Source organism: Mixophyes fleayi, chromosome 8 (assembly GCF_038048845.1).
Source record: "Mixophyes fleayi isolate aMixFle1 chromosome 8, aMixFle1.hap1, whole genome shotgun sequence".
NCBI lineage: Eukaryota > Metazoa > Chordata > Amphibia > Anura > Limnodynastidae > Mixophyes > Mixophyes fleayi.
In genome coordinates, this window is record NC_134409.1 from 2,450,447 (window position 1) to 2,469,714 (window position 19,268).

Genomic DNA, 19,268 nt, shown 5'->3' on the forward strand with positions numbered 1-19,268 from the left:
GGCTGAACTTTCTCTCATCTAGAATTCATTGTCTTGTCAGCCTCCAGTTAGCCGCTGTGCGTGAGAATCATGAATCACCGTCGCCTTGCTACAATACTTTAGCAAAGACAAAAAAATTGCACTCCATCACCGTGTCTCGCGGCTTTTAGTGATATCGATCAGAGCCGGTACCCTCCTTTCTCTCCCACTCTTACACCCCCCACCCACCCTCACTATCAATTTTATCTCAGGCTGCTGAGTGTCGCCTCTTATTTTGCAGAAATGAAGGGGGCCCAGGCTGCAGCAGGTCTGCACATTTCTCCATCTCCTTTTTATTCAGCGTCGTCCACCCTCTTTATGTTATTATTATTATTATTGAATGGAAGTAGTTGGTGTAAGCCGGGTGACAGCTTGGTGACAGGATCCTCATTACAGCTCAGCCAGTAATTGTGATGCATCGCTCTCAGCCTTTTAACTTTCCTCCACCTCCCTCTTCCCTCCCGTTCCTAATTTATAAAGTGATTGCACAGATTCTCCAAGTTTCTTAAATTATTACCCTGTAGATTTGTCTCCCTCTCTCTCTGCCTCTCCCCCTACTGGGGATCTCTCGCCCTGTGGAGGGGAGTTTATAGCACAGAAATTTGCTGTCGGTAATCTAACTTGCGTACAAGAACCTACAGAGACTTCATGGACGGTTCTTCATCCATTACCCAGTATGGGCATTATACAGTTATAAGTGTTATTGTAAGTTTATTTCCTGAACTTTCTGTATCTTCCATCTTGGCTCTTGGTTACTAATGTGGGGAATTTTTATGTGGCCATGACACTGTCGCTGGTCCACCGATTGTCCATCCTTGGACCACTTTTGGTAGGCACTAACCACTGCATACCGGGAACACCCCACTAGACCTACAGTTTTGGAGATGGTCTGACCCAGTCCACTAGTCATCACATTGTCTCCCTTGTCAAAGTCGCTCAGATCCTTACGCTTCCCTATTGTTCCTGCTTCCAACACATCATGGTGGTGCAGTGACTGTCACAGTCCCTCCCATGCCGCGGTCCCTACTCTCTTTGCCTTGGAGAAATTCTGTCCTGTGCCAGACACAGGATCGACTTCAAGATAGCCAACGGCCCCCAAGAGGCAGAGGTGATTGTCCACGTTTAGTGGTTATCAAAGCCCACTGAGCTGGACCATAGACTCCTTCACTAATCCTGCGCTAAGCATCCTGCGACCAAACACTCAACTGTGATCACTATCCAGATAAATGCAATCCTCGCCTGCTTCTACTTTCTCTCATGTTACATTCTTCATTAGTTTCAGATTAGCTGGAGAGCTGCAGTCCCCCTACATTTGCTTTATGAGCATTGGTGGATCCAGATCACATTAATGCCCCCCCCCTATTTATAAAGTGTGAGTGCTATAGATTATAATGCTATAATTAGGGCTAATAATTAGGTTAAAGGCAACGCTATTGTTGTTGTTCAATCTTTTGTCTTTGAGGCAGAAGTGTTTTAGCTGCAGACCTGGGGATCCGGTCAGTGGGCCTCGTTTCCAGTGAATGATCTGTCACTGGTTTGTCTGATGCGCGAAAACCAGATCACAAGCGCAGCGTGCAATGTGGTCAGCGGATCATCAGATATCCCTCCAGCCCGATCAGTTGTGTAGGACATTCTGCCATATCTGGCTGGTTACACCAACAATTTCCTAATCGGCCAACAGGATCTTGGAACACACCGTTAGGACCAGACACTGTAGATGACCCATTGTTGAATATTGAGACCTTTTTCTTTCAAGCAAAGAGTATGTGGGGTCCCTCGGAGTAGGTTTTATTATATCCTGTCCAATACCCAGGCCCAATGCTAGGTCTAGGAGCCGTGTATGGTGGGTCCTGGATAAATTGCCTCTTTTACGCATTTGTATAATTGATCTTACTGATGGCCGTCAATTACATGACATACTTTGTTCTTAGTAAGACAATCTATGTATCTCGGTCTGTAAGGCCGCCACCATCAGACGCCAGTGGGCGGTGTGTTGTTCTTCCGCGCTCACCCCGGATGTAGCGTTATAGTCGGTCACATCCAGATTTACACATGCAGATATGTAGAGAGAAGCCCTTTATTAGGCATTTTACTCTTAAATGAATAAAATGGAAAATAAATGTGATTTATAAATAGGGTTTAATATGGAAATGAAACCCTAAACCGCGCAATTTGCCAGAAGAGGATGGGAGCGCCGTGCGAGGACAATGTGCTGTTCCCTTTGTTGCAGTAATGGCATCTCATGCCTTCTAAATAGATATTTTGAGCGCAACACCCTGCATCAAATTGCATTGTGAAAATAAAACATCTGTAAGATCTTATTACACGGTCTTCAAAGTGCTTTCTATCCTGGGGTGCCGCCATTTAAGGTCCTCTCTGTTTTGACATGTAAACTGCCTGTGTGATAAGTGGTCTGTCATTAGCACCCGTCCATTAGCCCTTTCCTCGCCAGTCGCTGTCAGTCTACACTCTCGGTTCAGCAGAGTCCGTGAATGGCCCAGCAGCTCCAGTTTACTCAAACTGTTGCAGGCTGATAGAAAGCTAATTTAAGAAGCATTTTCTGAGAGGCCAGGTTACCAACTTGTGTGTCACCCAGCTAGTGACACGGAGGACAGGATAATGATGGTGCTTTGCAGTTGTGTGTTTCTCTCCTACTCTCCGATAAAGGATTCTGTATATGTCTGTGTTATTTCAATCACTCTGGCCTTACGCTGCGCTCTAGTATAAGAGGCTGTGTCACGTGCTTAATGAATACAACTGTTTGCAACAAACCACACGCTCACCGTTGTGTAAAAATAATCAGAGTGTCTGACAAGTGTCACACATGGCTGGAGATATATCATTTTATGTAATAGAGAGCAGAAAATGTTACAATATTGTAAGAAATGTTAACGGTGAATTATAGAAAGGATCCAATATAAGTGGCCCAAGTTACTGCTTGATTCACATTTTCTTAAAAATATCACTAGACCACCAATGTGTTTTGCATTATATAAAACCGCCAACATTCAGAAATATATCTATATATTTATCTTAAAAATTCAAAAACTACAGTTATGCTCACGGGATAGACCCTCTGGCCTCATATCCACTTGTGTTTTGCTTGTGTTTGATTTTGCACTTTAGAGATCGCAGTTGGCTTTCTGGTGCGATGAAATTTGGTGCATGCAAAATGCAAAAAATGGGATAAATGTTTTTTAAAATAAACACAACTGAAGCAAAAACGCCAAATGTCATGGTAACACTAAAACAATGGGTTCTAGCGTCAGACCCATTTACATGCATATTACATGTGTTTAAAGCATGCACACAGTGCACTTATTAAACCTCCAGTGAGTATGAGGTTTCATATATACAAGCTATGGAGGATCCTTTCAGCTGCAGTACAAGTATAGAAATAATGTGAAGTATATTTTAGTATATGTACAAAAATACATATTGTATTATATTATTTTATTTTGCTTTCTTTTAAATACATAGGCTTTCTTCTAGTGAAAGGTTGGTATCCTGAACTCTGGGTGTACCAGCATTGTAATCTTACTGAACTGGGGGGCGGCTATTGATTTGAATTTCCATTAAGGTGTTCGAGGACGGGGTGTTGAAATCTTCTATGTCAGAGACTATTTTCAGTGTACGCGAAGGATAGATACGATAGATTCTTATTTAGTATTTGTCATACTTATCCCAGACATAACAAACAAAACACCATCTTTGTCTGCCTGGGAATTGGCAGGCTGAACCTGCGTCTTGGCTGACAACCCAGCACAGGCGTTTGCGAAACATCTTATGTGAAAGAGGATTGCATGAACACGAGCAACCCCTGGAGATTATGAGCGAGATAATATAACCTCAGATTTAGTGGCATGACGGCTATGCTGGAAGGCAAGAAAAATCGGCAAATTAAACCAGCTGAATGGTTGTTATCTGCTGTCAGGTTTCATGTATTAATGGTGTCTAGTAATGTTACATTATGCCGCTTGGCAGGGCCCCGGGTACCGTTCTAACTGTGTGTCCTCTACCAGAGACCTGTCATAGAGCAGGATATCCTCTGCTTCTAAACAAGGCCTTGTTTATTTAGGAAAAGGCTAACCGTGCACCCTCATTGTCTGTTACCGGAGGTTGTTCCTAAAAATAGGGCCGAATGAGACCTCTCTGGGCTATTTCTGGCTGACTGTAAGCCGATAAAACACAAGAATTTTCTCCTTCTTGGAAATACGGCTCCCAGACACTTAGCCGAAGGCTTGGCAAGGCCCACGAGCAAAACGCACAGCTTAAAAAGAGACATATCTTCCTATATTGACTTGCCAAACGCTCCCTTGCTTTGAAGTTACCCAGCTCTGGAGTGTCGGTACGGAGGGGTTCTCCGAGAAGGGCGCACAGATTCTTATTTAGAAGCCAATGTTATGGTTGTAGATTCAGCCAACATTCAGGAGGGCAAGTAAAAATCACATTAATATATATAAAAGGAGCTAAATAATATATACAATCAGCTAACTATTACATCCTGTGACTGATACTTTGGCAGACTTGCTTTGCAGGAACGCACTGTGTGGATTGATTGATTCATACGCGGGATGGGCCCAGTGATGTCACAGCAGCTCAACTGACTGCAGTCTCAGCTTTTGGGCATGGGTCAATTCCCATCAGGTCACAGTTACAGATTTGGGAAGAGCGTCCACAGCCGGTGGGGGACAGGGGGTTATACTTTATATAACAGCTGTAGAGGAATATCAGGGTAATACCAAACAATGTACTTTATGGTTCACATTGGAAGGTTCTGATTGCGGGAGGTCGTGGTCCTAGAATATAGACTTTTTTCCTGAAGAAAAGGATTCTCTGATTTACAGCCCAGCAGAATATAAGTAGAATATAGACATCAGTGATACCTGGCTGCAGACTGGAGCGTTGGGGTGACGTTGTGTGATATATGAAGCTGCAGTACATAGAGAGACACTTGGCGGATTATTTATGAGCTGCTTGGATGCAGTCTGACACTGCCAGCGACCACGTGGGCAGCATTAAGAACAGCATTGTTTTACAATAAACATCTTAATTAGCAGCTATTTGCATTTTTACAGCATCCTTCCATCACTCTCTATTGCAAATTGTTTTTACCCCTGTCATCCACATGCAGCCTACTCCTTATTCAACAGCACAAAGAAGGGGTATATCATAATATGTCACATCCACTATACACAGTAATGATGTATATCATAATATGTCACATCCACTATACACAGTAATGATGTATATCACAATATATCACATCCACTATACACAATAATGATGTATATCATAATATGTCACATCCACTATACACAGTAATGATGTATATCACAATATATCACATCCACTATACACAATAATGATGTATATCACAATATATCACATCCACTATACACAATAATGATGTATATCACAATATATCACATCCACTATACACAATAATGATGTATATCACACTATATCACATCCACTATACACAATAATGATGTATATCATAATATATCACATCCACTATACACAGTAATGATGTATATCACAATATATCACATCCACTATACACAGTAATGATGTATATCATAATATATCACATCCACTATACACAGTAATGATGTATATCATAATATATCACATCCACTATACACAGTAATGATGTATATCATAATATATCACATCCACTATACACAATAATGATGTATATCACAATATGTCACATCCACTATACACAGTAATGATGTATATCACACTATATCACATCCACTATACACAGTAATGATGTATATCACAATATATCACATCCACTATACACAGTAATGATGTATATCATAATATGTCACATCCACTATACACAGTAATGATGTATATCACAATATATCACATCCACTATACACAATAATGATGTATATCACAATATATCACATCCACTATACACAGTAATGATGTATATCACAATATATCACATCCACTATACACAGTAATGATGTATATCACAATATATCACATCCACTATATACAATAATGATGTATATCACAATATATCACATCCACTATACACAGTAATGATGTATATCACAATATATCACATCCACTATATACAATAATGATGTATATCACAATATATCACATCCACTATACACAATAATGATGTATATCATAATATGTCACATCCACTATACACAGTAATGATGTATATCACAATATATCACATCCACTATATACAATAATGATGTATATTACAGTATATCACATCCACTATACACAATAATGATGTATATCACAATATATCACATCCACTATACACAATAATGATGTATATCACATTATATCACAATCACTATACACAGTAATGATGTATATCACATTATATCACATCCACTATATACAGTAATGATGTATATCACATTATATCATATCCACTATACACAGTAATGATGTATATCATAATATGTCAAATCCACTATACACAGTAATGATGTATATCACAATATATCACATCCACTATACACAGTAATGATGTATATCACAATATATCACATCCACTATACACAGTAATGATGTATATCACAATATATCACATCCACTATACACAGTAATGATGTATATCATAATATGTCACATCCACTATACACAGTAATGATGTATATCACAATATATCACATCCACTATACACAGTAATGATGTATATCATAATATGTCACATCCACTATACACAGTAATGATGTATATCACAATATATCACATCCACTATACACAGTAATGATGTATATCATAATATGTCACATCCACTATACACAGTAATGATGTATATCACAATATATCACATCCACTATACACAGTAATGATGTATATCATAATATGTCACATCCACTATACACAGTAATGATGTATATCATAATATGTCACATCCACTATACACAGTAATGATGTATATCACAATATATCACATCCACTATACACAGTAATGATGTATATCACAATATATCACATCCACTATATACAATAATGATGTATATCACAATATATCACATCCACTATACACAGTAATGATGTATATCACAATATATCACATCCACTATATACAATAATGATGTATATCACAATATATCACATCCACTATACACAATAATGATGTATATCATAATATGTCACATCCACTATACACAGTAATGATGTATATCACAATATATCACATCCACTATATACAATAATGATGTATATTACAGTATATCACATCCACTATACACAATAATGATGTATATCACAATATATCACATCCACTATACACAATAATGATGTATATCACATTATATCACAATCACTATACACAGTAATGATGTATATCACATTATATCACATCCACTATATACAGTAATGATGTATATCACATTATATCATATCCACTATACACAGTAATGATGTATATCACATTATATCACATCCACTATACACAGTAATGATGTATATCACAATATGTCACATCCACTATACACAGTAATGATGTATATCACAATCACTATACACAGTAATGATGTATATCACATTATATCACATCCACTATATACAATAATGATGTATATCACAATATATCACATCCACTATACACAATAATGATGTATATTACAGTATATCACATCCACTATACACAATAATGATGTATATCACATTATATCACAATCACTATACACAGTAATGATGTATATCACATTATATCACATCCACTATATACAGTAATGATGTATATCACATTATATCATATCCACTATACACAGTAATGATGTATATCACATTATATCACATCCACTATACACAGTAATGATGTATATCACAATATGTCACATCCACTATACACAGTAATGATGTATATCACAATATATCACAATCACTATACACAGTAATGATGTATATCACATTATATCACATCCACTATATACAATAATGATGTATATCACAATATATCACATCCACTATACACAGTAATGATGTATATCACATTATATCACATCCACTATATACAGTAATGATGTATATCACAATATATCACATCCACTATACACAACACTGACGTTTGTTTCATGATTACTGTACTAATAATAATCTTTTCCTCCACGCAGGTAAAAAGAAAGTTGTTCTATTTGACAGCCAGGCCCCCATCTGCCCCATCTGCCAGGTCCTGCTCCGTCCTGGGGAGTTACAGGAACACATGGAGCAAGAACTGGACAAACTAATGCAAGTGAACGCCAGGTAAGAGGCCGACATCACCCGCTCAGTGCCGGGCGCAGTATTATATTATGGAGGGGACATAACACTGAACACAGAGAGGCTGCACCTGACAATGCGTTAATCCTGGAATTAAAAATTAAGATGATAAAGTAAGATTAAGATGCTCCTAAAACGCCCCTTAATTCACTTGAAAAGGATTTTAAATAAAGCATAAATGTACGTGAGCATTTTATTTTTAGAAATTGCCGATCACTGGTAGGAATAATAGGGCTTCCCTCGTTGTCCGCTATCCTGGACACAGCGAGAGCCGAAGCCACGTCTATGGCATTTTTATAAAGAAAAACAAATTCCAACTTAATGTACCTGTATGGCTACCAGAAGTCGCTGAGGATTCACCAGGATGGAACCTGCGTGCAGACATTTCTATACATAACTAGACCTGAGAACGGGGTGAATGTCGAACATAGAGTGTCTGCGTAGACCTCCCCCGTCACCCGTAACAATGTACCTGCAGTTGTCTACCAGGCTTAACATAAATGTGAGCTATTAGGATGCAGGACAGATCTATAAGTAAATCACATAGGGTCATGTTATGGCGAATATGAAAGATTCCCCCACTTTTCATAGTTTAAGTCTTTTTCACTGTACAAAATACCTTTTTTTATCACCAGAGGAGAGTTAGTTGCCCAGTTTTGCAGCATAAGATAAACTTTCCAATAAACCAATGTGCTTTTATGGTCACGAGTCCAATAATACATTAATGAGGGTCAACTAACAGCTAACTGTAAAAAGTGTACTAGGGGGGGTCTAAACCGGGGTGTAGGTCAGAATTACTTCTGTATTTTGGAGTCATTAACTTGAGAGTTATAGAAGACACGGTCCATATCATCTGAGTAGACGGACAGTTTAACGGCAAGCGATGGGCCGAGCGAGAGTTACACATAGTGTAAGACCGGGCGTGATATCACCACCCACTATCCACACTACACAACACTAGGGAAATAGACCCACACGGAGGATTCTGCGTGTGAGGGGACAGCGATCTGACCCGTGCCATTATTTCATTACTTAGCAAGAAATAAGATACAAGTTTAAGTTACTGTGGTCACCTTTATATCCCACCCATGAACTGTTTAGACACATATGTACACGTCATGTCTCCACGTGTTTACCACAGGCTGCGCAGCCTCTATCTCCGGTGTATTGTGCACCCACCACAGGTATTAACAGCTGCATTCACCAGTCACAAGGCAACAAACTGCCTCCAACAACCCTGTATTCCGTAGCGCAGCGATCACAAGTGTAATGATGTCTGTGGCACTACAAGTACATACAAAGTAATATCATACAGACGTATCCACGGGTTCTTCCACCTTGCCATGTGTTGTCTCCCGCAGTATCAGCGTTACACAGGTAGACTGGTTTCCACACACCCTCTGCTGACTCTCTGTGTCTATGTAAAACGTAGGCTGGGGGTCGGAGTTTATAGAAAAGACCCTTCCTTCATTTCCCCCCTTTGACACCTTATATGAGTGTCTCAGACAGAGTGTTTGTAATTGATGGCGTAATTTGGGTCTCATCCAACCTAATAAAGAGCCTCTGCAAATTAGCGCAGCGGTTTAAATGAAGAGAAGCAATTAGCGCCTCCAAAAAGCCATCAAGGAAGTGAGGGGCCGGGAGGGGGCTGTTGTGAAAGGGACAGTAAGGTAGGAGCCCTCAGGGCAGGGGGGAGGTGAGCCTGGGGTTTAATGGGAAACAGGGGAATCTCTAAATCATACACCTGACAAGTTTCCATTGTGATCCCGCTGACAAATGAAAAAGGATGGGGTTATTCCTATAAGTGACCGCGGCAGTTACAGAGGCGAGAGAGAGACTCTCTTTACTGCAATCAGCCCTTCAGCCGGCGAAGGGAGAATAAGAAGTCTCTATTAATTATTAAATAACGACCTGGGCCGCGCCATGATAGATAACATCCAATCTATTCCATGCATCCAGGCATTCTAAGCTAATCTGCAGCAAAGGCCAAGTCTCCCAGTCACTCGCCCTAGCTGGATGTGACCCGTGGTACAGAAAGTGCTTTAGTAACATCTGCCCCTGTGTGTCCATAGTATTCAGTATATAGACACGTTTACACTAACTGAATAATAATAAAAGCATATTGTGGGGAATGAAGTGATAGCGGCAGAGACGCAGCTACAACATTTTGCTACAGGTCACCTGGATGGAGAAACAAAGGCTGCATTAAACCTGTTACAATGTCGTGCTGGAAGTGATTCAGAATAAGGGTTTGTAATACGTATAATAGCCGGAAAGATGTAGCAAACGAAACTCATGACAGACGCTGCCTGAGAAGACTTCGCTTTGCGTCAATTTCATCGTTACCTGCAGTGTTCACGAACATGTACTGGAGATACATGGAAACGCTCTCAGGGGGGTATTCAATTGTTAGCGAGTTTTTCCCCCCGCAGTGTTAAAAAAAAAAAAATCTCCTGCGGGGAGTTAGCGCAGCAGGAAAACTCGTGCAATTCAATTGAAAAAGAGAGAACGCTGACCCCGCGCATTAAACATTGTGTTTGAGAGACTTTAGGGGAATGAAGGGGAGTTTTAGCGCGGTCACGTGTAACACAAAAAAAAGGTTTTGCATAAATCTCCATACATTAGATTACATTACACATTGATTATATATACATTACAGTACTTTCTTTAGCACATTTTTTAATTGAACTATTGTTTACCATACAATCATCTATACCATGTCACAACACATTACTACATGCATATTTGTACCAAAAACATATGTAAATATAATTAATTAGTGATTTTATTTTATTATTTTTTTTATTTCATTATTTTTTCACAAGAAAATCAACTTACACAAGTTAGACATTAGTGATAAACATAAGTTTCACTTTTTTCCATATTTTTACATGATTTCAAATACTTTTCAGAGGTTTTTATTTTTAACACATCCCAAGGAGGTGCGAGATAAAACAGCATATTGGTCTGTTTAACTCGCTGCGTTAAAAAGCAATTGAATAGCTTTTAACGAGGCTGCCTCTCGCACACCCTATACTTTTCAATACACCCCCTACTGGAGCGCGAGAGAGCCATTTGATGAAAAAAAAAGTAGGGTTAAAATGGAATTGAATTGTGAGTAAAGTTATCCCGCTCGAAAATTATAAAAAACAGCGTTAAAATGATTTAACACGGTCAAAAAAAAACTCGCTGACAGTTGAATACCCCCCTTTGAGTTCATAATACACTATGTAGTGAGGGGAGGGGGGATAAATCAATGAACTCACCTAATGCTATGTTAATAGTACAAGGTGTTGTCTGCATTGTTTTTCAGTGTGTGAACTCTTAAGGGTCAGATTCACTAATTACCAGCAGTTTCTGCTCACAATTCCCCCAATTATGGTACAACATTTTTTTCTTAATTTGCTTGGAGACTTTAGCCATAAACATCCTACGGAATCTCGCAGGTAATTGAATGGACCCTAAGAGTGACACCTACAGTACCTGCAATTTTAGCTAAAACAATGAATTCTTTTAATTTAAATCCTGTTGTTTTTTGTTCTCATTTTTTTTAACATAATTTGGGAATCCTCATTTCCATATTTAATGAGCAATCAAACACATCGACAGTTGAGTCTCTTTGTTTTATAGCCAATTAAATGTGATTTAAATATATTTTATTTTTATCGATTAAGTCATAATTCTGTCTGTTTTGTTAGTTTACAATTTTTTTTACTAGGTTGACAGATTATATTTCCTCCCGGCTGACTCCCGCTGTAATAAAGGACAATGGTCCAAACATGAAAAATAATTCCCTAATTTAAGTACAGCAGGGAAGTTGTACTGTGCTCCTACTTCCCAGCATAAAAGGACAGCTTGTGACAGCCAGCGCGAAGGGGGGGGGGGGGGGCAGGGGAGTGAAGGACTCTGGGTACGCTCCATGCAAATTTAATTTCAGAATCAGGGGCTTTCTCTCCGAAGAGGATTGTCGCCTTTGAGCCCTTCTTCTTGTTACATATGTAGCAGCCTCATTGAACCTGACATGTCAAATTCAGGCCATTTGTGCAAAATCTCCCTTTAATAATACCGTTTCATTTCCCTCAAATGAGACTTGAATGCATGTAAAATGGAAAAGGATATTTAAACTCTAACATTAGGCAGATGTGTTTGCCAGGGGCCGGGTGAATATATGAGATTCTGAAGTGCTTAACACATTGTAACGGCTTTCTCTTAGAATATGTCACTGGTTGGATTATTCTCCTTCCAGCCTTCACTTTAAGCCAAAAATGTAAATTGAAAAAAAAAGAAGAAGAAGAAGAAGAAGAAATGCATAAGGTGATTGTTTAACTCTCCTCGTGCTGGAGAACAATTCAAGTGTTACACTTTGCATTTTGTCTTCATATCAGATGTATGTTTTATTAAAGTAAAATCATAACACTTTTTACATTATTATTTGTAATAGACTGATTCTTTGAAATTAGAGACATACTAAGAACCATCGTACTATTACCGCTATTACGGTAATAGTGCGCGTAAATACCGCTATTACGGTAGCTTTAACGCCAGCTTTTTGCTTGCAGCTCCCTGATCTGTGAGCAGAAAGCCGTGTTGATATTACCGTAATAACGGTAATACGATTAATGCAGTGGTACTTCGGGGGGAATTAAATTCCCCCCAAAGAATAAAGGGGTTATTGGTCATCATCACCATTTATTTATATAGCGCCACTAATTCCGCAGCGCTGTACAGAGAACTCACATCAGTCCCTGCCCCATTGGAGCGTACAGTCTAAATTCCCTAACACACACAGATGCAGAGACTAGAGTTAGTTTGATAGCATCCAATTAACCTACTAATATGTTTTCTGTAGTGTGGGAGGAAACCGGAGCACCCGGAGGAAACCCATGCAAACATAGGGAGAACATACAAACTCCTCACAGATAAGGCCATGGTCAGGAATGGAACTCATGACCCCAGTGCTGTGAGGCAGAAGTGCTAACCACTGCGCCACTGTGCTGGCACAAAAACCGCTCATTAGGACACTCAGGGCTAATGTTCGACAGAAAACAAACACTGAGCGCTATGTCTACGTCTCCAAGCATTCAACCTGCGTCACTCCAAGTGGCTGTGTGAATGAGCCCTGCAATCCTCATAGGACTCGATGATTCTGTTTTAAAGTTCTGTTTCAGCTGCATTCTGTGAACGGAACGTGGCCCTAGTGGCAGGGTAACGTGAGTCCAATGCCCGCTTTACATATCTGGAAACAGTTTTTAAACAACATTCACCTCCACATGGTAGATTAAAGACTAATTTAAGAATACTTTAAAAGAAACACCAAAAATGAGATTCAAACCCGAGCTCTTCCGTCTCACCAGCCCGGAGGATCTCATTAATATAAATAAACGGGATACAGACAGAGAGTGGCCGAGGTCTGCAAGGCCAATGAATGGATCACAGTATTAGTTTATGTTGGTCGAGGAATCTGAGCAGCTGCTCCCACCAATAGAAACCACTACAAAGAGAATAGATGTTCTGTACAGTGTAACAACATTATAATAATAAAAGATGGCAGTAGATGTCTAATCAAGTAGGCCCTTTGTGCCCACAAATAACTCTGCCAATATATTAATTTATAAACATAATTGCTGGGTTCATCTGTGACTTTGAATTGTAGAAATTGGATCAGGTGTAATATGCGTCTATGAAGCACTCTGGAAATACCCCTATAAGTATCTGTGTGCGATATAACTGCACCCGTGGTGAGCAGAACACCCCTAACTATTATTATCTTTTATTTATATGGTGCCACAAAGGGTCCGCAGCGCCGTACGTAGAGCATGGTTTTTAAACGACAGGTTTAGTTAGTTTATATAATCCAACTCTGCTCTAGCAAGTATATAATGAAAACCTGGCATGCTTCTGACCTCCACTGCTCCTGGTATGTAGCTTCCCAGGTACATAATAAGTTATTAACCCTCAGAGCTTACACTTTGATTCTGTTCAGAGGCTAAAGTAACGGAGTGAGTGTTTTAGAAGCGCACATCCCTCCGGCGCGACGCTCTCCGCCTTCCCCGTTATGGATTCCTCACCTCTCGCTCTCTAGTTCTGTGCAGCCGCCGCTCCTGGTGATTAGAAGCATAGAAAGACAATTTTGGATCATTTCATTTAACACCTAAATCTTCTGCCCTCATTTCCCTTACACTGGGGAAGGCCATTCATCCTCCCCACCCCACCGTCGTGCCTCCATTCTTCAGCCGCCAAGCTGTGAGCGGAAAGTGCTGCCTCAGGTTTCTGGCTGGGCTCCCGTTCGGCCTCCACAGTATCTGAGTGGCAGAGGAAGCACCTGAGACTGGTGCAGCCAACGCACTTGGCTCTACACCTCTACAGGCCATGAATCTCCGTGTCGCAGCACGCGCAGGAGGAAGCTGCTGTCATACCGGGTCAGAGATTCATTGTCCCAGGTGCCCTGGTCTGGCATCGCAAGGGTTAACGCTCTGCTTGTGTTGTGGGGGGTACGGAGTTACCTAAATCACCCTCTCCACCTGAGGGTATTATATTACATTATACAACACTGTAACTAGACATTGTAGTACCCTGGGCGAGAGGGGCCACTGCCCCTACTACCCCCTGATTTGGTGAGAACAATAGTAGGCGCCAAGGAGCCGTGCCTAGCCCATGGGGGGCATGGTTCACCCTTTACAAGCGCTAGATCACCCATCAGCCCCCTCCGCATCCACTCTCCCCACTGTGTCTTCTCATTGGTCATTACACCCTGAGCCGAGGCCAGGCGGGTGGGGGCGGTCTGTGCCCCCCAATAGTATAAATAAAGTAAAAAAGAGAAGCAATTCTGTGGCGCTGCTTCCGTTGTATTTGCGCCCTGCGTGGGGCTCATTTCATTACCATGAATTTAGTTTGAAAATTTGTTTCCTTAAAATAATTTCCCTGTTCATATGCACAGTGTATTGTCAGATAGCGCCACATGTGGGCGGACAATTACTGATCTCAGCTCCGTCCCAGTATACATGTACCAAAATCTATCTCATATACTGTGAGATTGACTAATTGAAGTGTCAAGAAATCTGTAAGCAACAAGCACTGCAGATTTTACAAATGTACAGTATATATATATATATATAGTGTCACCATATTATAATATAGTGTAGTCCAAGTTTCATATACTTGGTGTTAGTATCTGTTGGTGTCTAATCTGAGTGCTATGTGGCGCCATCTAGTGGAAATACAAAGTTACCAGAGGCCGCTTCAGTCTGTAACCCTTTGTCTGCCTGAGAGTGATATATGTTTAAACATCATGGACCTGATTAATCTTGGAAGGCAATGTGAGCGCAATTTTCGTTTTTACAAATTGGATGTAATTTTCACGCACGTCCGTGTTCAAGCACAAGCGGATCTCTGGAACGTTTCCATTTCAATACAAAGTGCGCTCTGGCTATACGTTACGTGCGCATATAGACAGACAGTACACAGTGCAGGATAAGCACATGTGCAGTATAAAGCGCTATCCTCTGTGTGTATATATAACGTGCTCTGACATTTATACACAGCCGTCATCACTATCAGTCGCCACTTACACCTCACCTCCAGCTGGTGCAAGTGATAAAACTCAGAATTGTGTAGATCTTGAATCGGACGGATGTGATTGCACTCGGCCTTGGAATCCCTTACTGTACATTGCCTATATATATATCGCCCCTCTTTTCCCCCGTTCCACGGTTCAAACCGTACTCTGTCAGAAGTGTCATCTGCATTCAGACATGAATTGGACCATCATCATCACCATCATCATCACCATTTATTTATATAGCGCCACTGATTCCGCACCGCTGTACAGAGATCTCATTCACATCAGTCCCTGCCCCATTGGAGCTTACAGTCTAAATGACCTAATATATACACACAGACACACACACACACACACAGACAGACTAAGGTCAATTTTGATAGCAGCCAATTAACCTACCAGTATGTTTTTGGAGTGTGGGAGGAAACCGGAGCACCCGGAGGAAACCCACACAAACACGGGGAGAACATACAACCACACAGATAAGGCCATGGTCGGGAATTGAACTCATGACCCCAGTGCTGTGAGGCAGAAGTGATAACTGGATCAGGTCTGTACGTTTCTGATCACGTGGAGAGAAAGTTCACGCACGATACGGCCGACATATATCTGTCCCTGAGGTGGGATGTGATCAGCTCAGATTATCTTTACATTCAAGGAGGGGAAATAAACTAGGTGATTTGGGCCTTTGATGGACATTGGCACCTACACATTGTTTTCTCATATATTTAGTACACAGTATATTGGATTATTTGGGAACATACATATAGACATATAGCAGAAATTAGCACCTATATAATAAGTGTTATAATGTACAATATTTACAGGCACATTGAATGGTTATGTTGGATACACGTGGCCTAGAGACCTCCAGGCTCACTCCACATATTAGGGTCTCACCACTGAGGAAGGACATGGGGGGGGGCAGATAAAGCCTCTGGACCCTGCGGGTATCAGTCTGCAGTAGGGTCGGGGGTAGATTCAGGGCAGGAGGGTATGTACCACAGAGGCACACAAAAAAAACAACAACATGACCTGTGCATATGGCCTTGAACTTTAATGTACAGAATACAGATTGTAGTATACTGTGCTGTGATACCATAGACCCTGATACTGTACTGTGCTGTGATACCAAAGACCCTGATGCTGTGATACCATAGACCCTGTGCTTTACCTTGCTGTGATACCATAGACCCTAATGCTGTATTGTGATCCCATGCACCCTGCTGCTGTGCTGTAATACCATAGACCCTGATTCTGTACTGGGATACCATAGACCCTGATGCTGTACTGTGATCCCATGGACCCTGCTGCTGTGCTGTAATACCATAGACCCTGATTCTGTACTGTGATACCATAGACCCGGATGCTGTACTGTGCTGTGATACCATAGACCCTGATGCTTTACTGTGCTGTGATACCATAGGCGCTGATGCTGTACTGTGATACCATAGACCCCGATGCTGTACTGTGATACCATAGACCCCGATGCTGTACTGTGATACCATAGGCCCGGATGCTGTACTGTGATATCATAGACCCTGATGTTGTACTGTGATACCATAGGCCCTGATGCTGTGCTACTATAGGCCCTGATGATGTACTGTGATACCATAGACCCCAATGCTGTACTGTGATACCATAGACCCCGATGCTGTACTGTGATACCATAGGCCCGGATGCTGTAGTGTGATATCATAGACCCTGATGCTGTACTGTGATACCATAGGCCCTGATGCTGTGCTACTATAGGCCCTGATGCTGTACTGTGATATCATAGACCCGGATGCTGTACTGTGATATCATAGACCCTGATGATGTACTGTGATACCATAGACCCGGATGCTGTACTGTGATATCATAGAGCCCGATGCTGTGATAACATAGACCTGATGCTGTTGTGTGATACCATAGACCCCGATTCTGTAGTGTGATATCATAGACCCTGATGCTGTACTGTGATACCATAGGCCCTGATGCTGTGCTACTATAGGCCCTGATGCTGTACTGTGATATCATAGACCCTGATGCTGTACTGTGATACAATAGGCCCTGACAGCACACCCTGGTGTCTCTTTCCTCGGCTGGTCTGACCTCTCTTCTGTGTTTCTGGTCTCTCTGTTTGTTTATTGTCTCCTGTTTCAGCTGCTCTGATATCAGTGTGTTTTCTCCCTCCCCTTTCATGTCAAAGTGACACCTCCAAGCTGACTGCGTCTAGCACACCCCTGGCACTTGCTGACAATGTGGATATGCACAGCAAGTTAAAATCCCACCTAATCAATAAAGGAGAGCAGGCAGTCCGGCCGGCCGCTCGATATTGTTTTATCTGTCTTCAGCCCAGTCCTGCTGATGACTTCCCCCTCTCCAGCAAAGACACTCAAGGGCATTACAGCCGGCAATCCTGCATTTTTATTTTAGAAATTTCAGATGCCTGCAAGAAAAAAAAAAAAGTTGACTGGTTTGGCCTTTCCATAATAAGATCTTTATGATTTATATCAATTTTTAATTGAAAAAATTTGCGAATTAATTGATTTTTGGGACTTGCCAATTAACACTGTAATTGGGCACATGATAAATTTAGCTGGAGTTCTGCTGGTCGACCCTATGAGCGCTCCCTCCTCTGTGCGTGGTGGCGATGAGGGTAATGGGTGCGTTTGGTGATGCAGAGGAGAAGGGGAGACTGAGAGATATTTAAGTTCTGTCCTCTATAATTTAAGGGAAAAGGACGTGGAAGCTAATAAGGACGGCGGTGACAAGGTGGAACGATGCTGACAGCCGGGGGAAATAAATCCATTCCTGAGTGGACGTAGAGCAGCGATGATTAACCCCTTCACACCCACCATATAACATACCTATAGAGTACATATAGGCTAGAGCCAGCCCTATAGGTTACTACTCCTTAAAACATTATTTATTTACCTTTAAAAAATATCCCAGTGTTTTCTACTGGCACATTATATATATATGTCATATTTACAAAATATAAAGGTCAGTTACAAACTCATTATGACGATATGTGGCCCTTAGTTAAAATCTGTGCAGAAAGAGTCGAAATGAGGATTTTGCACGCAAGAGCTTGCAATTTAAGAGGAAAAGGAGATTGAAACCAATAGTGGTGGAATCCTGTGAGGTGGCACATGAATATCTGGTGAGTTTGCATTTGAAACAGTTTGTCGTTTTGTTTGAAAAAAGTTGAGATGTTAAACGAGTGACCCCGACGGTAATGGTGCCAGGTTATGGCAGGTTTTGGAGAGTGTCTGGTTGAATGAGGGAGAGGTTTGGTGCAGCACAAGAGAAGTGTTGGGGGATAGAGCAGGGGGTATGTTTGGTTGGAGGGGTATTTGGATATGTGTAAGGTGAGGCAAGAAAGTGCTGTAGTAAGTTCCACGGCATTCTGTAGAAGTCACGCTCCTCCGTGCAGCTTGTTATATCA

General features: G+C 41.1%; 1 protein-coding gene across 5 annotated transcripts in view; it reads left to right on the forward strand.

Annotated features, from left to right (window-relative positions):
* RNF220 (ring finger protein 220) overlaps positions 1–19,268 on the forward strand; it is a 177,673-nt gene that overhangs the window by 103,831 nt on the left and 54,574 nt on the right. For all 5 annotated transcript variants that reach the window (XM_075181600.1, XM_075181597.1, XM_075181596.1 and 2 more), the window contains one exon: positions 8,133–8,262. In XM_075181600.1, the coding sequence (XP_075037701.1) occupies positions 8,133–8,262 (130 nt within the window). The remainder of the gene's footprint in view (positions 1–8,132; positions 8,263–19,268) is intronic.